A 27,231-nucleotide genomic window follows, 5' to 3' on the forward strand; every position below is an offset into this window, starting at 1 on the left:
TGAAAACAAGCATACAATACATCTGGCAGTGTGTCTCCTCCCTAAACCTGGCTGGCCTCATTTTCTCCTTCTCTCTCTTACTCCCTCATTCCCCTTATTTGTGCCTTCCTTTTCTCTCTTTTTTTTTTCTTTTCCTCCCCTTTTCCTGGAGTCCCCCTCTCCGGGCCAAGGACCCAGCATTTTCCCACAGAGTGTGGTGCTGAAGGCTGAGCCATTGTTTCCTGCTACAGGGAAACAAGGCGGGGGGGAGGATGGAGGAGGCAGGCTTGACTTCCTGGCTGCCAACTCGGGGTCTATGTCAGTGTGAGAAAAAGCAGGGGAGACAGATCTGATGATGACAGAGGAACTGTGTATCTCCTGGAATGACTTTAGCTAGAAAAATATAGATTTCTCAGACAGTGGCCTAAATAACTTCATAACAGACTGTCAGATTTTTCATCCTTTCCCTGGGTTCATTGTTTTCCCTCTATTAAAACCAGAGAATATTAGTCACCACTGGCTTTTATGGCACCCTAGATGCGTTGGCAATGTTTCCGTTTGAATACAACTTGCATTTTAAGATTAATTATCATTATTATTATGATATAAATACCACAGCTAAAGTATAAGTTAGTTGTAACAGCTGTAAGTGTATTTTATTTTGAAGGACTATATCGCTCGTACGTTCCATGAGTATGATTTTTATTGCATTACTTCATCACAGTATAATGTTACACTGGACTACGGTCAGGCTTGTCCTCGAATAAGAGCACTGTCTTTTTAAATGGGATGTGGAGAGGGGTGTGTTAGTAGCAACAGACATCCTTTGGGAGCGGTGTGGTGTAACTCAGAGGGCAGAGGCTCCAGCCACGTTCCCAGAGACTCAAAAATAGTCGGGAAAACACTGAGATCTGCCGCTGCTGAGGAATGCGACCCAAATTTGAAGTCTTGCGTTTTGCGGATCCAGTTTGGAGAGGTTCTGCTGGACAATGTTTCACATATTCAGTAGATCGTAAGTGTCATTTTTCCTTTTAATACTTTATTCCTGGATGTGCTTGTTGCTGGGGATGGTTAGAGCACAGCTGCACGCTGTGGTTTTTGGAAACCTCTGTCTCTGCATCCACCCACGGCTCACTCAGGACTGTACATTGTGGCTTCAGCTAACTATTTTTTACTACATCTAGCCCCATAAAGTGCTTTCTGTGCGAATTATGAAAGTTGGATAGTTGATTAAAAAAAGAGGAAAAGCTCTGTACATCTGAAGAGCTTGGGGGGAAAGCTGCAGAGAGAAAAAAAACAAGGACACGTTTAGACTTGAACACGAAAACTATCCAGCGCCAGAGGCAAGTCTTGACTTTAAAGTGCAAATAAGATCCCAGTATTGACTGAACTTTTACCATTCAGAGCCAATTACGTGCTCAAGTTACTCCACCTGTCTAAATTTAATATTCATCAAAATGCAACCATGAAAGCTGGAACAAAGCGGGAAAAAGTAGTATTTGCAGAGATCATAGGCTGGATATTGTTTTGCCATGTTGCGTGGGAAGAAAGTCTCTGCCCTCTTTTTTTTTCTCCCCGTGAACTTGAGCGTTTGCTTGCCTCTTTGTCCAATGCCACGAGGATGTTTGAATATTCAGGTCAAGAACTGAAGAAAAAAAAAACACACACTTCCTCATCTCCTCTACTCCTTTGCGCATGGTGTTATCAGTTCCCCAAGCACTTGACAGTTATGCAAGAGTTCAAGAGAAAAAAAAGCTTTCTTCTAACTAATTTATATTTGCCTCAGTTCGTGTTGAAGAAAAATAGTATGACATTTTTTTCTTATTAATGCAAATTGGCCTTTGTTTTACAAACATGCATAAACACAGCGGTATCATGTTAAGCCTATACACTCAGGCACAGATGCACACTTTCATGACCTTGGCGTGCCAAGTATTCTCAGCCTCATGGTCAAGCTTGAGTCATACCCACTAATATGTGACTGTCTTGCCGCTAATAGTCTATTATTGTCACCGTGGAGCTTTGTGGTTAAAGCATACATTTATTTCCACCATTAAATGACGAATCAATAATGGCTAATGAGGAATAACAAACAGGAACTGTTAAACTCTTAAGTGGAAAGTGTGTTTTCCTGCGAGTGTGTTTGGTTAGTAATATAACCTCTACATTATGAGCAATAATAGCATTTTATGGTGTAATACTTCACTGATTCATGTCAGGAACTCATCTTTTCTCCTGATTATCTGTCCTAAAGATCTCTCAAACCACTCTGACACCTCGCTGCCCTTCAGGGTTTCACAGTAAGGATCGCTGGATGGCCTGAATCCAGATGATAAGTCAGTTAATTGGGCAGCATTTTCACTATCCCCTGCCTTATGATGGTGATAACTATATTATCCTTGCCTCCATCTCCTACCACTGCCCCCTTCTCCTCTCTGCTGTGGTGTAGTGCAGAATTAATGAGCGTGTTGAGTGGAAATGATAGTTATAGGTACTTTGAATTGCAAAGCAAAAAGTACAGTTTCTTTGTTGTTTTTTTCTTAGGTTTCAAATAATAAATCAGCCTTGACCTGTCAAGGTTAGTGGCAGTTCTAAAGTGGATTGAGTTGGCTATAACTATAATTATTACAAACACGTTCAACAGGAACCAGCCACCATAAAGTCACATATAAACAATGTGAATGCAGAGATGTACAGTAGTCCTGGTTATACTTAAAGAAACCCTTATTCTAGTTACTCGTGTATTTAAAACATAAATTTTTCTCCTGTACGTTTTAAGAAGCATTCTGTGGAATGCATTTTTAATAATAAATACAGAATAATTAGCAGAAATCAATAGGGCAAGGCATTCCATTGATTTTAGTTCATCTCATTTTGCCTGCTTATGAAATAATCAATTTGTGGCCCATGACTTCACCAGTCCACACTCAAATTATTAATTTTATATGTATCTGTGTGTTTTCTGTTTAGTTTTTTTGGACAAGCACTGCTACCATTGGTCCAACTCCAAAAACCCTTAATATTAGTGCTATAAGTTTCATTAATTAATTTCTCAGTGATTTCCTAGATTAATAATTAATAATAATAAGTCATTTGGACCAGAAAATGTCAGAAAATGTTATCCATGCCCAAGATGACGTCCTTAAATGTCTTATTTTGTCCACACAACATAAAGATACTAAGTTTACTGTCAGTGAGAAGAAACGTATTCACATGTGAGAAGCTGAAGTCTTAAAAATTAAAGATTGACTCATAAGTAAACAATTATAAAAACAGTTAGCGATTAAGCACTCCATCAATCGACTAATTGTTGCAGCTTGACCTAAAGTTGAACTTGTATGTCTTAATGTCATTAGTTGTGACACATTAAAGGACTTCTATATTTGCCTGCTTGGTAAATACCGTATATGACATGCACAGTTTGATCAGTCACACACATATTTACTCACATCTGGCAGCGTGCACATAGAGTGTCGTTATTGCTCGGGGGATACCACATGCGTGTGTGGGTGACGAGTCACAGTAGGACGGGGACATAAAGTCATGAGACAGATTATTCCACCAGGCCGTGTGACATAAACAAATACTATGTATTCTGGACGAGACCAGATTCAATCACGATGTTTCCCCCCCTACATGTCCCATGAAATGCATTATTTAAGTCAATATACCATCATACTGCATCAGTGAGTTCCGAGAAGGCCATTAGTCATTAGTATGACATTTGTCCTTTGCCCTCCAACCATAACTGCTACTTAAGGGGTTACTTTAGTGCGACCTTTGGCCTCATTATAAATTGTCCCCGCAACATTTGGCCTGTCCTCACCCACCTGCTGTAATTATTGAGTGACTGACAAATACCCAAACACCCCCACATACACATTTCAGTGTAACAGCATTGTTTTGTAGAAGCTCCATAGATGACCCGTTGACTTTTGGCTCTTAAAACTCGCCTGGGAAGAAAAATAAGATGAGTAACGAAGAATTCAGCGCATGTGTCACATCCTGCAGAGCTTGGCACAAATTAATACTCTCATGAAATTGCCACAAATGTAGAAAAAAAAAAAAAAAAAAGTCTTCACACATCATTACAGGTAATTGGCATGCTGCGTTTTGCAGCTGCTAGTGTGCGATCGGCTCCGTCCAGCGGTTGTATTTTTGCGGCCAGCTGTTCTGTTCTCTCTCACTCGGCGCATGACCTCGGAGCCAAAAAAACCCCACAGCCGGCAAACCGCTCCAGAGCTGCTCCTCATCGCTCCGTATTGGTCTCCTCTAGTGAGTGTCCTAGCAGATGTTAACACTGAATTACCTCCAAGCCTAGCAGGGAGGCTACGCTCTCGCTGTAATCAAGCTGTGCATGTGTGCGCTCGTGGTTACCAGACAGCCGAACTCGGCGGCTGCGTTACCTCTCCCAACAGTTGTTCCGTCAGCCGCCTGATCCCAGTTACCAAGCCAACTTGTTCCCACAGTGTAAGTGCGTCTTGCCAGTGCAGACTCATTGCAGATCATTGAGGAGATACTAATGCTAAAGCTCACTCCCTCCTTTCCTGTGTGTGTATATGTTTAGTAGGAAGGGTGTGCGTGTGCTTGGATGCGTCTCATTCTTGCCTTTTAAAAGCTTCCTTCCTGCCTGTAAATGAAAGGCCATCTTTGTGCGGGGCTCTTGCTTCTATACTTTTAGATAATGCCCCCTCCTATCTATAACTCCAACTGGTTTTTCTTCACAAAAGTGGTCACAACATAGCTTTATATTCTGTGATACCTGGGGCAGTGTCTCTTTCTCTTCCCTCTTCTCAACGTAATCTCTCTTTTGTCTTGCGTGCATTAGACCCGCTGGCGGTGTGTGTGTGTGTGTGTGAGAGCCTAAAGAGCCGACGCCGTCAACCAGCACAGGTGCTGCAAAAAAAGAAAAGCACTGATGCACTGGATATGGACCAACAAAGATTGTGCCCACTCATCTGTGCTACCCAGCTGTTTAAATGTACATTTTCGTGTTTTTTCCCCCTTTCGCCTGTCATTGTTATGGCTTTCACAGCCATCTACGCCGCAGCCAATCAGGACTCAAAGAGGTCACGGATGGATGAGCAAAAAGGGTGTTTTTTCTTTTATCGAGAGTGTCACTCCGAATGTGACGCGCAGAGCGTTATTGGCAGAGGGCTGTCACATTAGCCGCTGCATCTCCAGCTTCACTTAACTCGCTCGCTAAACCTCAACCTCTGTCTTTGCCTTCGTCGTCTCCAGAGATCGTTTCTTTCTCTGCAGCGTGTCTGACTTCGACAAGCGTATGAGCGTTGCTTCTGCTGTTCTGTTGACTGGATCTTCTAGGCACCCTGAATGGTGTTTGGGCTCCAAGGCCTGTAGCCACATGTCAGTGGTTCAGCTCACACATCTACCGTTCTGCACCAGCAGCATCTGACAGGACCCCCCACCCCACCATCACCCTCACTTGTCTCTTTCCTTTGCCTCCTCTTGACTACTTTTATTTCCGTCTCTCGCTTACGGGGCCAGACGTTTGTGCTGTTGTCTATATTCTCCTGCTACCCATCACCCAACTGTTCACTTCAGTGCAGATGACAATGGACAGATGGCAGGTTGATGCGCAAAAAAAGCATGCATTTTCATTGGGTTGTGTTGCTGAATCACATGCGAAACAGAGGCATGAATCATCAGAAAACTCTGACACCGACTGTAGCAAGAGTTTAACTTCCTCTTTGAGCTGAGAGCGTCTCATTATTCCCGCCATGCGCTGAGAAAGACTAACTCACATCTGCTCGGATCAAATGAGCGATCGTGGGCCCATGACAGAGTTCTCTGCAATGTGACAGACAACGTAATTGTTTCACCACGGCCTGTGGTCCTTTCCACTGAGTCAGCGCCAGAGCATTGGGAATAATGGACACTTTATTGTGCGTGTCTTGATGTAGGAATAATGGCCTATTTGTCCAGTTGCCTGTATCTGCAGTGCGTGTGTTTTATAATCAAGCTTGAACAATTGGGCGCGCGTGTTTTGCTGTAAACTGTGATGTTTTTTTCAGCTTTGATGTTTCAGTTGGGCCCCAGGTGCTCGCCGAGTGGTTGATGTTGCCGGCTGGCTCGAGCTTTTTCTGGTTCGAGCTCCATCTTACAAGCCAAGCCAGCTGCGAGGAGCAATTCATGAACGTTTCGGTCTCTGCAGGGATATAAGTATGATGAAAACTCTGTTTTGCAACCTCACCTTAAGTACACTATTACAAACCACTTGTCTAACCACTGCGCTACAGTTCTTACCAAACAGTCTCATCTGGTTGCACAACTGTAGGTATGCCAAGCTTCAAGTCCAGCATGAAACATTTCTGCCTATTTATTCAAGAGCTGATGCCAAATTTGTCTCTGAAACCGTCAGGCTGCGTTCATGGTCATGGTTATTCATGTGGTACTTTGGGCTTTCAATGTAGACCACATGTTAAAATGCTGTATTATGGAGTCTGGTGGCAAATTATAGGGAAAATAGACTGTTACCAAGGTTGTTGGCTCACAACAGAGCTAAGCATCCTTCAAAAAAATAAATACTTACCTTTGAAATGCCAAGAAGATCTTTATCAACGCTTACCGCTGTTATGATATTTCCAAAATCCTCAAACACTCTTTAAACCATCTGGATGAGAAAGTATTCTGTCCGCCACACAATAAAACATATTTTTAACCTTAACTTTTTACTATTGCCATCCAAAAAAATAAGTATACTTTTTGCAAAAGCTGATGCTTCTCTCTGTGACAAGGATGTAATTGTAATACACAAGGCACGAAAAAAAAGGGGCTAATGATTCACATCATGTTCAACTAAAGCCGTCAGCAAGCCCTCATGCCCTGCGCGGATGCATCATTTGTTATGTTTTGCTACTCATTTAGTCCGGTGTGTCCTTTTAATTTCGCATTACACAACAGTTATTTAGCTGACACCGTTGTTCAAAGTGACTTACAATAAGTTCATCTAACCTCAACAGGAACTGAGAGCTAGATGCCGTCAAAAATTGACGTTGCAATAATTTGTCACCGTGTACTGTCTTTGCCTGGCTCCCGCTTGTTAATATGCATACCCACTGGCGTGCTGGTCTCATGTGTTTGCTTGGTAGAGAGCATTATCAACAAGTAATTGCTGTGCCAGTCTGCAAGGGGAAAGCGCATTGATCGTTGTAAATGCTGGTCTAACAGCAGAGCAAAATGCTGTGTAAACACTGTGCAGGGCAGTAACCGCAGTAAACACTGCTCGCAAGAAGACTTAACATCAGGCCGCCCAGCACTAGCATTAACTTGAGGACTCTCTTGAGAAACTTATTTGTTGTTTTTTTGGTTATGTCAGAAGCTCTAGCTTTGGTCATTAGGACCATTTTGCGTGTTGGTTATTGCAGAAACGTGAGTGGAGGCACAACACGAAAGAGGGTTTTGTTTCCCACGAGAAGATTAACACCACTTCACATGTGCTATAACGTGCTGTTGTTGCGGTGCATGCAATTATAGGGACACAATGCATAATCTCAGAGCAACCCTGTAAGATGTAGACTTTGAAAGCACTGTTATTTAGAGTTGCAGTACCGGTACATTAATTTTAGCCTATCTCGAGGCATCAGTATAAACATAGTCCCTTGTGGTACAGCCAGCGAGCCAGCAAGTCAGTGTGTTAGAAGTCTAAGTGCTCTGACGCCTATATGGGCCCTAGGTTTCAAGACTATATCAGATCCCAGACAGGCTATCAGATGAACTGTTTTTTTTTTTTTACAGGATGCAGAGACAAAGCGCACTGGGTGCAGCCCAGACACACTCAGAATCCATTACTCTGCTCGGCTCTCCCCGGTACTTACTCCTAACTGAGTTTCTATTGAACCTTAGCTGGGCACGGTGCATCTAGATCTCAGACTGTGCTGATTTTGGCTTGATGGAGCGGCATAAATTCCTAAATAGTGAATGTACATCTACATCGTCAGCCAACTAGGTGTTCAGAGGATAAAAATCAGAACAGATAACACTAAGTGATAGACCATAAAGAAATCCAGCTTAACCGAGTTGCGTCACAGTGTGTTTTGTGAGTGTTATTTATGCTATTTTCACTAGTCCGCCCTTCTCATTTTTCCCCCCTTGTTTTTTCAACTTCTGCACAAAACCTGGAGGGTAATTGCCAGAATAATTTCTGGAAATGTTGCAAAGAGGTTTTATACATTTGGCTGAGGTGGAAGAGTTGGCATATGGACAAAGAAAAGGCAGAGTAAAGGCAGACAGAAACAGATGTACATCTTGATGCTTCTTCTCCTGCTGCTGTAGACAAAACATGCAGGCCTAGCCTGCCACTTACTGTTTTATGCATCCAGTCGAACAAAAGGCCACAACACAAAGAATAACATCTCTTTCATTATAGAGCCTCATAAAAACACCGCAGTGTAGATGTGGATCAAGAGAGACAAAAACTCATTTATTAATTTATGTAAAGAACTGCTGGTGCTCGATTATATGAAACATCTATTTTCATGTAAAAATATAAATCTATGACTCATCAGTTGTATAAGCTCTTATGAAAGTATTTCGTCCAGTTACGTAGCCAAACATACAGTAGGTATTGTAGATACAGTATAGAAAGGGCTACATCTCCTAATAATTCCGACAAGGTTCTTTATGGCTTGACCTTTTCAATTATGTAGTTTACTCCAGGGCTTTATATAGTCCTGTCTGTGTGTAGGAGCCACTGCAAGTTTGAGAACTATCAGAACTATATCCTGCGTAGTGTCTGAAATATTTAGATGGCCCGAATCAAGCCCAGAAGAGGGCTGGATCGGGAGCCAAGAGAAGAGAAGGGAGTTATACAGAGATAAACAGAGCAGTGGAAAAGGAAGAAGAAGAAGAAGAAGTGAGTCGGGTGGAAAGGTGTCTACCAGAGAGCCTGAAAGAATCCTGCAAACATAAACTATACCTCAGGTAAACACTGAACAAGACGAGGACAGGATAGGAGAGAAACGGAGGCAGAGGAATGGAGGATTGTCAAGGACAAAGAAGGACATTTGCTGAGAATAGAAGACATTTGGGGAGGGGGGAAGGGAACCGAAGAATAGAGGAATGAAATGAAGACAGCAGGCCCTGCTTTTTATACCAGTTGTTATTTGCAGAGGCTGACACGAACAGTGTGTCAAACCGGGTGATACAGAAGTTATGAGCAGATTTCACACGCCAGACAAGTCTTTCATTGTCGTTATTACAAAGTGGCCAACAATAGGCTGTAAATTACACGTTACAGTACAATTTAATACAGTGCCATACGGTTGACAGGCAGCATTATTATTCATCAATTCATACACAGTCTCCCACCATTTCCACTGACACTAATGTTCTAATGTGATACGCGGAGAGAAAAAGAAAATCATAATGGAAGAATAATATTTACTCCTTTCGGAAGATGCATTCCTCTCTCTGCTGTGATTTCTCTTCCCAACATGCTGACTATTACCTCAGAGGATCTTGCTTTTGGCAGACGACACCGGCTGCATGTTCCAGTCCATTTTCACAGGGAAAACACTCGCGTGCTTCCTTATTAGTTGTGTTAAAATATTAGAAATGTGTTTTGCTGCTTGTTAAAATGTTTGATGCGTTTGTAGCGATGCCAGTAAGACATCATCATGCAGGTTCTGGGACTATCGCTTCCTGTCTCTTACAGCACATCCCAGTAGAAAACCCCTGTTTCCCCTCCTCTCCGCTTACTTGACTCGCTCCTTTTTCTGCCCGGTACCCAGTCAGCCAATCACAAAGCAGAGCTAGGTGCAAACACACTTCCCCCTGCAGCTGTGCTTTGGAAAAGGCTAGAAGCTCCTAAAAACTGAAGCCTCGCATCCAAAGCAATCCTTGAGGTGTTCACACTGGTATTCATTTATTTATTTCCTCCCATTTTTCAGAGGATGAAATGTGCCTTTATGTGTGCAAGAGTGAGAGATAAATTGGGGAGCGAGCCCAGATTATTATCCACTTCACAGTGGACAGTGGATTTGACAACAAAGCTTGGCTGCCTGTACAAAGGGCTGGATGTGGTTTCTAATCTGTCATTACGGGTGCTGCATTTTTTCTGGAACGCTCTTCTTTTAGCCCACAGAAGTGATGTGCACACACACACACACACTAACACTCACATGCATGGGATTAGTGTGTTAGGCGTCCATGAAGGACACTATTAACAGAATGCTGTCACTCATTACACTAGCAATCGACCTTCTGTCTTGCTCATCCTGCCAGTTGTCTGTGTGTCAGGGGCTGATGTTTGTGTAGTTCGCCTGTTGCTGCTTACATCCCTGGCTACTGTATTTAGCTTTTCATCCTCTTATCACTGGGAGCGGGGCTGGGGCATAGGCGAGGTCGATGGTTAATAGAAATGCAAGAACGCCAAGGGCTGGTGTTTGACTCTGTGACATAAGACTAAAAACTATTACTTCACGTCATTAAATGTTGGAAAACAAAGCTGTAAACACTTCAACATAACTGATTTCTTATGTAAGGGGGATAATGTACAGCAATTGTTGCCAAATAAACCCAGTCAGGATGATGTAGGAATTCTTGAATCAACATTCAGTGGATTATTTTTTAATAATGACATGCTCGCTGTACGTTATTGAACTTAATGCACTGCTGCTTACTAGAGAGATTAATAATATGATGGGTTTTGATTTAAGAAGTATATTATTGCATCCACTATGGCCCTCTAGAGTCTATGATCAGAACTGCGTCCATAGCAGTGGTGGCAGTCTGTTATACAAAAATAACAGATTGTAGAAAGCCGTAACTGACCGATCAGAATCAAGACAAAGCTGTGTAATACTGAAATGTTAAATTATCCTGCTGTGGCTTATACATGGTCAAATATATATACACTGCACGGAGACACGCGTTTGCTCTTTCCTGGTGACATCAAACACAACACACAGTGGAAAGCCCGTCACATTGTCTCTTAATCTTCCCTGGCTGAATAATGGCCTCGAATAGAGCTTCGGGGCTGTCTCTGTCAGAATATTGAACTTTCTAAAGTGCACTTTGAGCTTCCGTCATTATGCAATAGAGAAGAGTTGACCGGGTTATGACTTTGTGGGGCGTGTGTTTGTTAAATTGAGCTCCACAAAACAAATAGCAAGCAGTATATCACTGCGAAGCATTATCACATCACCGAAATCTAAACCTGACCATTAATGATAATCGATGCTATGAATCGCTCCCTATTTATATTGCTACCGCTGCATCGGTTTGCAGCACAGCTTGACTTTAAACCTTTCGATGCTATTTCATTCATTCATTGACGTTTCGAGTTGGGAACGAGACTTTCGCAAAGCATCCATTAGCGAGTGAGCTTAGAAGTGGGTGCGTGGACATGTGTTCATACAGCGTGCAAGCTTGTCGGGCTGAGGACTCGATGACTTTGTGGCAAGTGGAGCATCCTCTCTTCGTCATCCTTTCACTCCCTTGCCTCACACTCACCATGAACGCTCGCTAATACACGCAGTACATATGCTCCCCTCTCTCTCTCTCTCTCTCTCTCTCTCTCTCTCTCTCGCTCACTTCCTCCACTCAGAGTCTGCCGGGTGACTCAATTCTCTCTCCCTTTTTTTTTTCCACTCTTAGATCTCATCTGATGCCAAGGCTGAAGGAGTCTCGCTCCCATGAGTCATTGCTCAGCCCGAGTAGCGCTGTGGAAGCCCTGGACCTAAGTATGGAGGACGAGGTTGTCATCAAGCCTGTTCACAGCAGCATCCTCGGGCAGGACTACTGCTTTGAGGTGAGGCGGCTCACACACACACACACACACACATACAGCACATAAACGCTCCTGGCCCTGCTTAATTAAAGCATCCACTTACATCCATACATTTCATGCTATTAAGGTTTTATTTCAGGCGTTCAAGGCTCAAAACTAAAGGTCATTTTCTCCATAGACAATGTTTAGTGAGTGGCATTTAGGTCAAATCACTGTGACTAATGTGTAAGAGTCTCTCAGAATGATGAACCCACAGATAATTATCACCCGTCAGCTTTACAGAGCGATTTAACTTCTTTCAGCTCATTTTATTGTTTTGATTCACTCTCAGCTCTCCCTCTGACCGACAGACACCATCATAAACCCACTGCATGCTTCAAGTCCAGCACCAAACAGTGGACAAACAAAGTCATCAACTAGCAAGCGAACAAGGCGTATTTAATTAACCAGATATGACAACCAGAAACGAGCGGAGACCTAAGTAGAGGAGTAAATATTGGACTTAATATTAATCAGGCAGCCAGAAACACGACTAAATAGACAATATTTGCCATTATGTGAACCATAACAACTGCAGAAGGCGATACGATGTCGATGTTTATTGCTTGTTTGGCTGCCGCTGTTAAGTCCTTCTGCCTGAGCTGCATATGCATAGTAGACGCTGAAGATTACACTCTGTCGAAGCAGATTTCTGGGTCCCCCTGTTGCAACAATAAACCATCTCAAGTTTGCTACAGCACTTTTCTTTATTTATTAACTAATTATTTTTATAATCATTTTTTCCCAAATTGTTTCAAACGATTAAAACACCGACCTGTAAATTAACAGTAGGCATGGGAATTGATCATTATCAGTTCCCTTATTGATTCCTGATAAGCTCTCTGTGTAGAAAAAAGAAAGTACACAAGTTTCAGTGTTATCTGAACACAGTGTAGAAAGAGAACAGAAAAAGGCAAAAGCTCCGCTGAATTTGTAACTCGTTCTCATCTGGACCCGGTTCTTGATTCCCGTCTCTTAAAAATGTGAGAATATTTGTACAGCATTCATTTAGGTTGTCTTAGTTTAAGAGAAAATTCTGCTAAGCTTGCCTGCGTGGCGCTAATGTTATTATAACAGGATATCCCCCACACACACACACACACCCGGTGATGGACTGGAGTGTCAAATAGGCATTCCTGTTTTTTTAGCCCGTGTGTGTGGGATGATTTTTTCAGCATACTGCTGGTGTTTCCACCTTTACTTGAAATGATCATTTTGAAGACATTACAACTATCCGAAAAACATCGGCATGGATGAAAAGAACTAATAAGTTCAGACGTGTACAATACTGATGGATCGGACCTTATGGAACGGGTAAAATTCTCAGATTCCCCACCGTAATTAACAGCCCGGAAGAATACTTGTGGAGCCAGCAGCTCCTCACACCTCACATCCTACGCCTCGTCTTGATTAACCACCGATGGCCAATTATAAGCAAAGGTTCCGATACAGATGGCTTTTCTGTACTAAAGGTTACGTCCTTATGATCGTCAGTTGACTGGAGTCATTTCCAACAAGCTCCTAATTACCGTAAGATTCGCATGTGCATGATATGTTTGGACAAACATGTTTTTTTTTGCAGCTGTAGTGTCAGCGAGGGAGCCTTTGGTAGCCTCAGGGTGAGAGAAATTAATGAACACTTTCAACAGTGTCTACTGTAGAGACCAGAAATCTCTACTAATCTTTATTATCCTGCTCATTACATCATTCTCTATCTTTTTCTTTTTTTTTTCCCCGGCTCTGTCTGTTCTCTCCAAGTCCCACTGTGCATTTTTTAAATCATCCAGTCATCACCCAGCCTGCCAAGCGCCAAGTCATCTGTCTCCTCTGTCCATTCACACCATCCAGTCACTCCTCGAGACTGCCAAGTCATGCTCGGTCCCCTCATATTCATTACTGTGCATTTGTGTGTATTGTTGATAAGCAGACCAAGCGACGTTTATGAAGTTCAGTAAAAAAAAGTCTGCTCCGCTCATTCCCTGTTATTGCCGTGCATGAGGTTCGATCATTAAAGCATTCGTTTCTCTCCGCGGTAGGTCACCACCTCCACGGGAAGCAAATGTTTTTCCTGCCGTTCATCAGCCGAGAGAGACAAATGGATGGAGAATCTCAGGAGAGCGGTACAGCCCAACAAGGTAAGCACTACGAAAAAACGCAGTAGGTGGGACGAGACTGCGTGTAGTAATCAACACTAATAAGTTCACGTGCAAGTGTCCCAATTCCAAAACCACACTTTGCAACATTGATTAGCACAAAGACGGCGAGCTTTAGAGTGTCGACACCAGCTCTACGCACAACAATGCAATCCGATATGTTGACATCCAGCTGTGCTGCTCCCTGCAATGTATGCCTCAAGAGCAGAGGACACAGAGGTTGCTGGGAGAAACACACAGAGACTCCCAAAGTGTTTTTTTTCTCCCGAGCATTCATACCATCTGTACTCTTGACAAACACAGCTGTGACAGGGGGAAAGTAGCAAAAAATATCCATCCAAGAAAAGTCTTAATCTCGCAGCATCTTTTTGCTCCTTCATCTGTCGTTATTTAGTAAATTACTCACTAATTAGAACTTCCCAAACAGCATTCGAGTCGTTCTTCGCAGCTTTTTTTTTGGCAGAGATGTGTTATTTCTGTCTCTCTTTTTAATTATTCCGTGATTCTGGGAGATTAGATGCGGCGCAATGTTGTTTTGGCAAACACAGAAAATGGAAACAGATACTGAAACTCTTTGGAACTAGATCTCTGACGTCGCGTTCGATAGGTTGAGACGGTTTTACTTGAGCGCTACAGCAGCACACAGGCAAAAAAGCATGAAAACGTGTATAAATTAAGTATATGAATAATCCTACAAATTATCCATTGTGTTGCTGTAAACGTATTCAAAGAACTCCATGCAGGAGACATTCAACCTGTTTCTGTGGTGTACAGGTGAGTATTTACCATGATCTCACCCTGAAGTCTCTTTTCTGTTGCTGGCGTTTTGTAGGATGAAAGAAATACAACATATGGACAAACAAAGGAAATATAATTACGTTCAGTCATTTTCTATGCATGTCTGCCTGATATAAAAATCAATCTAAATGAAACAAGAATGTGGAGTAAATGCTAAGGCTGCACAATTCAGCTCCTGAATAAGAGGATAATTATGGGTAATTAAGATAACAGGCAATTTACAGATATATCATCTTTGTGGGCTGGTTTTTGATCGTAATTACATTTTCCTGCGCGTGAAAAGATATACACGAGACAAAGTTTCATTTCTAATTAACGGTATAGAGCAGCTTCATTTACTGTAGGGAGTAATTTTGTTGTGGCAACATGGTTAAATATAGAAAATTGACGACTGACAAGGCGTTGCTGAACACTGATCACATGCGACAATGTCTCAGCTTTCAGAAAATAATACAGAGCAGAGGGAATACTTGACAGACAGTAGTATTCTCACAGATGAATAGAAGAAATGTTCTCCTATCTGCAAGAAGGTGATGAGAAGTGGTGTGACATTAAGTGAACCACACACACATTAAATGTTTCCGAGTTCAGAAACGGCTCATATTGGGACGAACTTAACGAAACACATTAAATGAAATGAGTAACATTTTGTCCAGATACTGTTGAACTTTTTTTAAAGCACAGCCAGTGTTTCAAGCGTGCTCTTGATTATAAGAGGCCCTAGTGTTTCTTTATAATGATGTAATTATTAGCGCCTCTTTTCTTCTTCTTCATTTTCAGAAGGTGCTTTTTTCAAGGCGATCTGAATAATGGGCCAAAAAAAAAAAAAAAAAAAATCAATTGATGACATAAGAATGGGTTAGCACTCTGATGTGGGAGTGAGATTTCTGCACTTTCATAAAGGCTGAAAAACGCAGGCGAGAAAAGGGTTTTAAATTGCCACTATGAAATGATTGAAGTGCCGGCTGAAATGTTTTTGTCATTTACAATTGAGCGGCTTCTAACTTGAATCTTATCCCTGTACTTGTGCAGACATTTGATGCATTTCATTTTTGGGGGTTTACTCCATTAGTTTTAGGTTTGTTATTTCCCTCCAGTGGCGATGATGTAACTAACTTCCTATCATCTCATCTCTCCCTGTGTCTCCAGGACAACAGTCGCCGGGTAGAGAACATGCTGAAGCTGTGGATCATCGAGGCGAAGGACCTGCCAGCCAAAAAGAAATACTTCTGCGAGCTCTGTCTGGATGACTCCCTCTACGCCCGCACCACCTGTAAACTCAAGACTGACAATGTCTTCTGGGGAGAGCACTTTGAGTTCAATAACCTGCCTCCTGTCAAGAGCATCACGGCCCACCTCTACAAAGACACAGACAAAAAGAAAAAGAAAGATAAGAACAATTACATTGGACTCGTCAACATCCCCATCGCAGCGGTTACCGGGCGACAGTTTATGGAGAAGTGGTATCCAGTCAGTACGCCCAACCCCCCCAAGGGCAAGACATCTGGGCCTATGATTAGAATCAAAGCACGCTATCAGAGTATGAACATCCTTCCCATGGAGATGTACAAGGAGTTTGCAGAGTACACCACCAATAACTACATGCTGCTGTGCTCGGTGCTTGAGCCGGGGATTAGCGTCAAGAACAAGGAGGAGATGGCGTGTGCACTGGTCCACATTCTGCAGAGCACCGGCAAAGCCAAGGTTAGTACCGACGACACGTTTTAACTCTCCGTGGAGAAATAATGCATAACAAAACCAGAATGTGAGACCGTTATTGTGCCGCGAGGAACTGACGTGATTATGAAGCACGTAGAGGTTAACCGTCCCTCCGCTGCCTGCTCATCTCGTGAACTCATGACCCCCCGCTGCTGTAATACAGAGCAGACAAAGACCAGACAGACAGGTGATTTCCTCTTGCTGCACCAGCCTGTATTACATTTTTAACTCGAGCTAATCCCTTACATGTATCCCCTGCAGTGCTTCATGGCATACCGACCGCAGGACAGAGGCACAATACATCCACCTCTGTCTGCAGCACCGCAAGCACGAGGGAGATTAGTCTACCACAGTAGGAGCCAAGTCTCCCATGACAGCAGACCCCGTCGGACTCAGATAATCTCCCATCCATCCAAAACAGCCGTAATTGACTTTACGCCGACAGCGCGGAGTTTGTCTTTTGAGCGCAGTGAAGCATTTTGACCCTTCTTGACATCGTGGCACGAGTTATGAGAGAAAAAGGCGACCCTATTGGACGCGGAGAGAGGGTGTAAATAAGCTTAGAGCTGATTAATCAAGTAATCTGAATTAATCAGCAAATATTTGGACACTAGGTTAGTCATTTAGATGGTTTTTCAGGCTTTTATATAATTGTAAATAGAATTTGCTTGAGTTTTGGTGTGTTATTCAGACATTTAAAGGCGCCAATCGTTGTTTTTTGGCTATTTTCTGCTATTTTAGAGACTAAACCGATTAATTGAGAAAATAATCTGCAGATTAATCAGTGATAATATTAATGGATTTAACCAAAGCATTACAAATGCTAGTTTTTTATCAGAAAATATGTATCCTGTTGTCCTTGTACTATCTCAAATGACTGCTTGTTTGTATCTGAATATTGCTTCAGGCTGCTTTCTTCACTGCGGCGTAAACTTCTTCGTCTTCTCTGACGACTTGTGCCTCAGTTTAGTTTCCTGTTTTCTTTTTTGTTTTTTGACTGTTTCATCAGCAGAGCTTTAAAAACTTCCTTTGACTTTATCACGGCTCAGCGGAATGATGAATGACCAGTGCTTAAGATGTGATGTCTATCCACACCGCGCCGCCAGTCTGCCGGGTTTAGGGACTGAAAGCGGCTGATTGATGGGGAGAGAAGGCATCCACTAGCCCCCAGAGAGACGGTCACATCCTTAATTGCTTTCAATTAATCCCCCACCTACCGAGCAAAGCACTAAAAGTTTTACTTCTTCCTCACCTCCTGGTCGTTCTATCCCAGCTGGATTTGTTCTTCTCGCTGTGGATGTGTAAAGGTTTCTCATCATGAGAGAGCCCCTCACTGCATCTGAATTCAAGAAAACCAAAATCAATAACAAAAATCTTTTTAATCTGATCTTTTTTTTGTCTTTGTGGGACTGTGAAGGACACAGAGACTGACTTAAAATGGAAGATTTAATCAAAGCTGCGAAAATGTCGAGTGTCAGTGCTGTTTGCTGCTGCAGCTTCCTTTATGAAAAGACTTTCATCACGGTGATGTGCTCTGACATATTTAGGCGGTACACACACACACACTTGAGTACATATTTTTCCTTTAGCCTTGATGGATAGAGCAGTCATGTCATGCCAAGCACACAGCGATACCAACAAACCACTTATTCTCAGATATTCCCGAGGCTTAATTAGTCCTATATCCTCGACTGCTGCGCGGATGCTTCACACAGACTTATCATGGCCAGTGTTGCATGGTTGGTTCGTTTACAATCCGATGATGAAGTTTGTTTTTCATGTGCTGCCAACTCGGGTGCAGCTTTTGCTAACATTTGTGGGCGATATTTAGGAATCAAGCAATTTACACGAGCAAAGATAAACTCTGGAAAATCCTGTAAGCCTGCTTTTTTTTTTTTATTGTTTTCCTGCAAATGTTTAACACAGCCTTTGGTTATTTACCCCTCGCCTCTGTATGGTTGTGCAGCTATCCAGGCTCAAGTCAGAATCCATGAGTCAGTCTCTAATTCCGTGAGCAGCCTAGTGGATTTTTATAGTTCAGACACAGAGACACAGGCTTTTGAATTGGAGAGTTACAAAGGAGCACCCCCCCACCCTCTTACACCCAGCTGAGGTGAACCAGAGGTTTCTTTTTCGGAGATGCAGCGGCAACTCTTTTGTTAGTCCCGAAGTTCTGCTGATGTGCATCGCGTTTAATCAGCTGTGCACAGGTGGGAAACAGCTTCTAATTGCAGCTGGGGCTATTGTTAAGAGATGCAGATTGCAGGGTTGTAACGGGCATTAGTATGCAACACCTCGAGACTTCTGTTTCTTCCCGTGTCATTTTATCACCCATCACCGAATAATTACACCCCGGATATTCTGCTCCGTTGCACACTCGCTCCTTCTCTTCCTACCTTTGTCTTCCCTCATCTCTCTTTCATGCTTCATTGCGCCTTGAGGCCAAAGCTCTCTGGAGAGATGTCATTACTGATGCTATATTGATGTCTGGATGCACGGCAGCCACGCCCTGCGTCATTGAACAGACGCTAACTTTACACAGACACACGCACGTATAATCACAAGATAGTAGCAGGTGGTTGCAGGTTATTTATACAGTTTTATGCATGAGCAAGTAGCCCTGAAGTCGTATGAAGATATACAGTATGTGGCCTTAGATAGCACAGGTCATTTTAGGTATAAATCAATAAGTCAATAGTGCTTTTTTATGTCAAGCTGATTTTATTTGACTTTGAAGCCATAAATTCAGCTGAAATCAAAATGAGAAATCCGGTCGTAACATTTTCTGCTGAGCTCCGGTGCTGGAAGGTCACGACACCAGCTCCCCCGTGGGACTCCGGCTGTTATGTCCGTACACCCAAACAGCACAACTAGAAGCTCCACGGCTACAATAACAAGCCCTCTGCTGTGTTGGAATCGCCTGGAAGAAGTTCACCTTTCTTTCATCTGGAAATACCCACTCCTGGCAAGAATCCTCCGCGTTTATTGATCTAGTCTTGTCGACGCCTCGGTCCTCAGGAAGATTATGTTCTAATTTTGTTGCCTCTCCTCTCTCTCTCTCTCTCTCTCTCTCTCTCTCTGTCAGACTGTTGGAAGTGACGATAAGGAGGATTTATCTTTATGATAACTGGCTAGAGGAGGGCGGTGCTTTGGTTATTATGCCATTGCGTTTTTATGTTACTGCTCCTCAAGGTAAACTAACAGCCGCTGCTTAAGAAGGCGAAATATGTGAGTGTCTCCTCGTCTCCTGTGCCGTGGCACAGCTCCGGTTGTGTTAAGCACGGGCGTCTTATTAATGAATTCGCCGTCGTCACGCACGCGGGCACAGTTTGTCGTACGTACATAATACGGTGTGACAAATGATTTATTAACATGACATGAGGGGCTCTGGTAATTCCGTGTTCCTCTGGGGTTTTTTTTATTTATTTTTTAATGTGGCTTTAAATTAATCACTTGTCCCCTGAGAAGGCCAGCGAGCGATCATAACGGCCAGCCACTTGTCAATACTTTCCTGTTTAACTTAACACTTAAACACTCCAGTTAATGGGAGTTAACAAAGAAGAGGTCAGCCCTCTTGATGATGAACTAAGATGGATGTTGATGTTGGAGACAAGCGAACAGGGTGTGACGTCTCATGAAGCTCTAACTCGAACAGGAAATAAACGCCAAACGCATCAGTACACTTGCTCTCCTCATAGTCAGTACTAGCGCATCATATCCTCCTCATATCCTTTTTTTAATAATTCCTGCATGCTTTTTATTGACCCAGTCCTTGCCGACGTGGACCTGATGGAGAGAAAGGTGAAACCAATCCAAACGGAGAGATGTGAAGAGAAAAGGCGAAGGCACCGACAACAAGGGAGAGAAAAAGGAGGAGAGCGTTTTGACAGGAATGTAGTTTCAGCTTGCAGCAACACACACTCTGGCCGTGGAGCCGAAGAGCAGCAGGCTGCGAAGAAAGAAAAAACATTCAGCTCCACAATGATGCTCAACACATCGATCTGAAAAGCCTCTTGACGTCTCAGTTGGCACTCAGATTACATAGATATTCTCTCTGTCTCCCCTCGTCTCTCTTCTCGCTATCTTTTATCGCTTCACGTCATGAGCTTAACGCATGTATTTAGTTGGGGGTTTTTTTTTACGCCTAACATATGTGTGCACACCGAGGGGTGCAGATAAAGTGCTGGAACGGTGGAAAAAACTAATGAAATGGAATAAACAGAATGATAAATCAATACATTCTTCACCAGTAAAATCCAGTTTGTGTATAAGAGCTGGTGATCATTACTTATTCAATACAAAACATTGAGTTCCCCACGTTGTTCCATTTCTTTGGCAACACGCTGAGCCTCACCTGAAGTTGAGTTCACCTAGGGTAGCTTTTCCAACAGTTCGGTCGCTTTTGATTGTGCATGTTTTGCTGATGCCGGGAGGAATTTCTGTTCATTTGAGAAGTTTGGAAAAACTTGATAGAAGCACAGTGCTGAGCTAAATCTATTTAACCACATCAGCTGCATGTTTCTATGGATGACAGCGTAGATCTTCTACCTTGGTTTCAGAAATATCTCTAACTGTTGGACAGATTGCCGTTAAATCTTGTGGGCGTCTCATTGTCCCCAAACGGTGACTTTTCCTCTAGCACCGCCAGACGTTTGTTTATTAATAAAAAATGTCTTGAAAACTTTGAAATGAATTGAATGAATGTGGCTCAGACACTCATGGATCCCTCAGGATGAAGTGTAATAACTCTGGCGATGCCTTAACTTCATATCTGTCACCAACATGAGGTCAACATATCTGCAAAACTACATACTAATAAAGATGGCAAACACACTAAACATTACACCTGCTACACATTCGCATGTCATCATTCATTATCAGTTAATTATCGTTTATCTCACTGGATTCTGCCTCGTTTCACAATGTTCAAACTTTTCTAAAAAACCCAGAAACAACATGAAACTTAAATAGAAATAAGTGGAAATATCTTAGTCAACTTCCAAATAAGATTTTAAAGCTCAATGTGAGACTAAACGTCAGGTCAAAGTGGGAAAACTTTTGATTTATTAATCAAAATATGCATTTCACGGCTTCGCGGACCACGCTTAACACTTAATACGAGCCAGAAACACACACAGAAACACACACATAGAGAGTCAGCAAAACATGATGTTTGGATGCTGATGACACTTGCTGTAAGACCCCCTCTAGTCAAACCTATTTTCATAATGATCATCTGTGCTAGAAGCTAAATCAGGAGAGCTACAGCCCTTCCTGTTTTTTTTTTGTTTTTGTTTTTTTGCATTGAATGATAAGCCTCTGTGCCCGCGGGATGCACCACTTCCATTTCCATTCGGCCTCCAGTCCTCCCCGTCAACCCAATGTGACCCTCACAGGAAGAGCTGCAGGTTATAGTGCTGTAATACTAGCTACCGGTCTCCAGGGAGGGAGGCAGAAAGAGATGGAAAGACGAGGAGAGCAAAAGGATGGAGTGGCTGGAGCGGTTCCTGTTTTCTCTCTCCCACCCCTGAGTCTTCCCTCAGCCTTTGCCCCAGGCTGGAAAAACCAGGCTCATCGATCAGTCAGATAGTTAATGTTATACGCTTTCCATTTTCTCCTCACATTCACTACTTTTTCTTACAATACGATAAATTACTGAGCCCAAACTTTCATTTCAAGTTGTTTATTTGCTGCCTTGTGTTATGCACACACACACACACACACACACACACACCTGAATATCAACACTGAAGCATCAACAGGTAATTTCCATTTTATTTGTTTTGTAATGAATCCCATTAGTTCCACAGTCCAAGACTTCTCCAATAACGTTTTATAACCATTCACAGATAAAAAAAAAAGAAAAAAAGAAGCATCTATGCCAAAACAAAAATCATTATTCGTGCTCTGCTGGACATCATTGGGATATAATACACACACACACACACACACACACACACACACACACACACACACACACACACACAAACATTTTCACATTAAACAACGGACACACTGAAAAGTTGGTCTGGCACGAATATATTTCAATATTTTGTTCATAATTTAGCCATTATGAGCTTCATCACTTTTTACATTCAATGTAATGTGCTGTGTGACGTCGTGCACTGACTCTCATCCACATTACGCAGAAGGCGACTGTGTAAAGCGATCCGTCTGTGATATCTGAACCCACTTGAGTCGCAATCTGAAAGAGCCTGAGAGAAAATGTTTTCTTTCTCTTTCCTGCTGCAGTATCATCCTTTTAAGGCGTTTCGTTGTTCTCCCGCTCGTGTTTCTTTTTTCCTTTATATTACCATAGAAACACACACACAGAAAAACATCTGAGCGTGTGGAAAGCGTAAACATGATCTTAATTTTTCTCTCTTTTCTTGTTCTACCTTGTGCAAGGTGCAGCAATTTCGAAGCATGTGGTTTTAGAACGACACGCCGCTGTTCTGCGTTCAGAGTCCTGATCATCTCAATCTCGATTATGTCGTCTTTTTTTAATGTGTGTTTGTATTTCGGCTTCACTTTCAGCAACTTGTGGCGGTGGAATATTGCCGAATAGAGACGTAAGCGTCATGCACACACACACACACGGGGCTGGCCTAGTGGTGATTAGATTGTTATGTGTATAGCAGTGCAATGGACAGGACTTTATGAGTTTTTACTTGCAAGTAACCCCATCTACAGGGAGCATGTCATCTTTCTCAACAGGACTCTGTTCCCTTCTATTTATTAGATCTGATCAGCCGCGTCGCACCGTCTCCCCTCCACTCAGACCCTATCTTCATATCACCCTCCTCCTCTCTGTGCGCTGCGTGTTGGGTTTTCTTTCTTTTCTTTTCTTTCTTTTCTTTTTTGAGGCATGGTTTGGCTGATGAGATGTGGCAGCGATACAGAGAGCGTTCTACTTCTCCTTATTAGCGCTGAAGCAAAGGGGAGGAGGAGGAGGAGGAGGAGGAGGAGGAGGAGGAGGAGGGGGGGTGCAGGCTGCAGGATTGAGGGCGTCAGAGAAAAGGCTGAGGGATGACGGGAGGGGAAAAGAAGAGAAGAGACGCTCTCTCTTTTTTAGGGCACGTTTGTTCAGACTTTGAGAACACTGCTGGCTCTTCATGATTTCACATATTGCAACACAAAATATATATTCCCCGCTTTTCAAAGCATGCTGAAGCTTTTCATATTTGCATTTCTTTCACGTAAAAAATGCAACGTATCAGATTTGACAGGGGTAGAACCAGCTTTGCTGCACCTGCTGTTTCCGCATTGTTATTGTGAGCATGTGAGCGTTTAACTCAGAGCAACACTACAGCCGGTCTGCAGCCTCACAGTGCTACCAGTGTGGCTGTAGACTGCATTGTTAACACAGGAAACCAATTCACATCTTCCAGGTTTGAGTTCCTACAGCAGCTCAGCTGCATTACCATGCTGTAATAACATAACTTTGAAAGTTGGAGGAAAAGAAAAAAAAATCTTTTTTTAGTAGCGTACTGAAATGAAAACCAGGGAACCAGTCGCAGCCTGGAAGGTAAGAAATCAATCTTGAGAACATATGGCATGCACTGAAAAATAGGCAGAGTGTTTACATGCAGTTTGTACGTCAGGCTGAGGAATACAGCGCCATTGTGGTGCCTGTAATTTACATATATCCATGCCTCGTAAGCTTTCCTGCATACAAAATCCACCTGTGCGCACAGACACGTGGGCTGTACCCTCCACTTATAAGTCTATAGGCTCAACAGAGGTCTACTCCTGTGCGGCATGTCATCGTTGCTAGGGACTACCTGCAGAAATAATTCTGTCTGTCTGTCTTTTGATTTCTCTTTCTCAGTCTCTCTCTCTCTATGTCTTGCTCTCCCTTCCTCCACTTCATCTGACCGTCCTCTCTAATCAGGCCCGGATTTGCCTCGCCTCAGTGGCCACATAAGGAAAGCAGAGCAAGAGAGGAAGGGGGGAGAAAGCCACAGAGGGGTAGAGGTTAGAGGAAAGATCATAATTGGGATGACATTTTCTTCCCATAAGAAAAAAAACACAGACCTCGGTCTAATAATGGGATGGGTGTCCATTCACCACAAAAGGTCACGTTTCCTCAGGCATCTACAGTATGTGTTGTGTGTGTGTGTGTGTGTGTGTGTGTGTGTGTGTGTGTGTGCTGTTCTCTGCTGTATGCCTTATTTATAACAAACACTGTCCAGTGAGTGCTCGACAGAGTCTGACTTGATGGAGATGACAAAAAACATTGCGAGGGATGAATTTAATAGCTCATCATCAAATATATTTAAATATTTTTGACACTGATCAGCAGAAAAAAAAGACCCTTTAGAGTTTAAATGGAAAACAGTGATGAAATTTTATGATGGATATTAAATATTAGCATTCACCCCTTTTTTTTAAATGAGTATTTAATAGATTCACCTTTGGCAGCAGGTATTGCAGCCTCTAGCCACTCCAGGACAAACTTTGTTTTGAAGCCGGTGTAGCTTTGGCTTTCTGGAAAACAAATCTCAGTCATAGGCTATGTCAGCTTTCTGTCTGTGCTCTGCATTCATCCCACCCTCTACCCTCGGAGGTCTTCCGGGGGCGTCAGTGCAGCACAGTGTAGTGTAACATGACGTTTAAAAAAAAAAAAGCTCCAATTTGGTCTCATCAGGCCATGGAAACTTCTTCCAGCTCACTTCAGAGTCTTCCCATATGGCTTCTGGCAAACTGTAACTGACATGTCATGCGAGGTGGCTTCCTCTCTGCCGCTCTCTCCCCCGTGAAAATCTGTGACAAGTGAAACACCCGGCTAAGTGTCGCTGTTTGTGCGATCTCTCCGATCTCAGCCTCCGAAGCTTGAAACTCCTTCAGGGTTGTCGTAGGTCTCTTGGTTTCCTTCCCCTCGCTCGTCTTCTTTTGTGCACACTCACTCAAGTTTTTCTTTCCTAATGATGGATTTAACCGTACTCAGGGACTTTTTCTCGTATCCGTCTCCTGGATTGCGCTTTTGTGTCCTAACATTTATCTTCTCTCGGAGTGTCTTTCAATATTCATAGTGTCGGTTTTTGCTGTATTTATGCTACAGAAATAATCTCTATTTGCCCTAATCATGTGACTTGAGGAGTTAGGCGTGCCCTGGTGAACGTTTACGCAAACATGATCAATTTATAGAAATGAAATGGCTTTTCTGTTGATCAGTGTAAAAAAAAGTCACATAAAATCTCCTTTTATTCAACGTCAATACAATAAAATATAGATAGACATACACCTCTCTTATGCTGAGGTCTGGGATTCATTTAAATGTTGACTGATGTGTGCATTTGTTGAACTTAAGTTTGGATTTCTTTTCTTTTTTTTTTCCTCTGCAGGCTTCTGTGTGTGTATATTACGTGTACGTGGCTGGTTGTATGTGTGGAATGTGCAAATGCGTTAACCAAAAAGCCTCCTATCGCTGCACATCAGTGGGTGATTGGCTCCCTGCGGTGTATCTTTGATTAGCCGGATAACAGGCTCCTTGCAGCAGCTATAGAAAACCGTCTGAGAGGCTTTGTCGCTCTCTTTCCGCCTCCTCCTCTGTTCTTTAAAGACCACCGCTCTGCCTCTTCTTCCTCTCCTTCTCGATTTTCTCTCTGTACATCTGTCACTTGCCTCTGTTCTCCCGCGCTGCTACGCTGGTTCCCCTAGTTTAACAAGCTGCCAGGGGACTAACATGAGAGTACACCCAGAAATTTGTTGAAGGGATCTAAACAAGGGATGATTCATCCCCAGATGGCTCCATTTCTATCTCACACTTTTGAATTTTGGGAGCTGTCTCCGACTGTTATTTTTCTTCACCCGATGATTACTATATAGCTCTTATAGAGGTCACTCCGAAGACAAGTCATATGTTTTCCGAGACGGATAAATAAGCACGTTCAAGGAAAATAATTCACACTGCCAATTAAAAAGAAAGATTTTTTATCTTTTATTGTGTGCTACTTCACGAGCGGGGAAAACAAGAGACGAGCATTTTTCTGCTTTCATTAACTCACAGCAGCAAAACAGGTGTCAAAAATAACTCTGAAGAAAATGTTTTCTGCCGTTATGTGAAAATATGAGCCTGTCACTTTTTTTTTATCACTTTCTATTCAGTGATAAACATGTTGTTTCTCTCTCTCTCTGCAAGCCGAGTTTCAGATGAAGGATGTGTCAAATTGAAAGGATGATATGAACAGAGTTGTTTTACTGTAGTGACAGAGTTATGCTTTGTTCACATTCAACGGTCATGAAAATGTGACTTGAGAACCATCTGAGAGCAGAGGGTACAGGTGGACTTTTAGCCTTGTGTGAGTTCGTGAAGGTATTTCTACCTACACATGACTTTTTGATAACTTTACAAAGATAAAGATAAGTCAGTGAAATACAGGAAAAATGAAATATTTGAAGATAATCTTGTATTCAAGGCTGCTGTAATCAATATTAGTTATATTAACAATGCATTAAATGGCTACATGTGACAGACCCAAATACAATTATCACCAGACTCTGCAGTTCTGCATCTCGACTAAGAGTTTTTGACTTTTTTTCAGCTAACTTTTTCGATTTTCGGTGGCCCTCATCAGTGTCAGTGCCATTTTCCTCAAAACGCTTTAAAAGCCCCAGCGTACGCTACCTGCCAGGCACCAAACTGCAGGCAGGCACAATTAGCTGGCGAGCACGGTGGATAATTTAGCCACAGAAAAAAGACAGATGAGATATTTCCCACAGGGTTTGGCGGAGAGCAAAACAGGGCTAGAAGGAGTGAACGTTGGATTTACATTTCATCAGGTGAAC

At 42.7% G+C, this 27,231-nt stretch overlaps 1 protein-coding gene across 12 annotated transcripts in view; it reads left to right on the forward strand.

Annotated features, from left to right (window-relative positions):
- LOC104928182 (disabled homolog 2-interacting protein) overlaps positions 1 to 27,231 on the forward strand; it is a 126,508-nt gene that overhangs the window by 80,529 nt on the left and 18,748 nt on the right. For 11 of the 12 annotated variants that reach the window (XM_027281959.1, XM_027281960.1, XM_027281962.1 and 8 more), the window contains 3 exons: positions 11,599 to 11,752; positions 13,807 to 13,905; positions 15,871 to 16,425. In XM_027281959.1, the coding sequence (XP_027137760.1) occupies positions 11,599 to 11,752; positions 13,807 to 13,905; positions 15,871 to 16,425 (808 nt within the window). Of the gene's footprint in view, positions 1 to 826; positions 992 to 11,598; positions 11,753 to 13,806; positions 13,906 to 15,870; positions 16,426 to 27,231 lie in introns of those variants that run through there. The other variant, XM_019269106.2, reaches the window with a different exon arrangement.

Source organism: Larimichthys crocea, chromosome IX, assembly GCF_000972845.2.
Source record: "Larimichthys crocea isolate SSNF chromosome IX, L_crocea_2.0, whole genome shotgun sequence".
NCBI classification, from domain to species: domain Eukaryota; kingdom Metazoa; phylum Chordata; class Actinopteri; family Sciaenidae; genus Larimichthys; species Larimichthys crocea.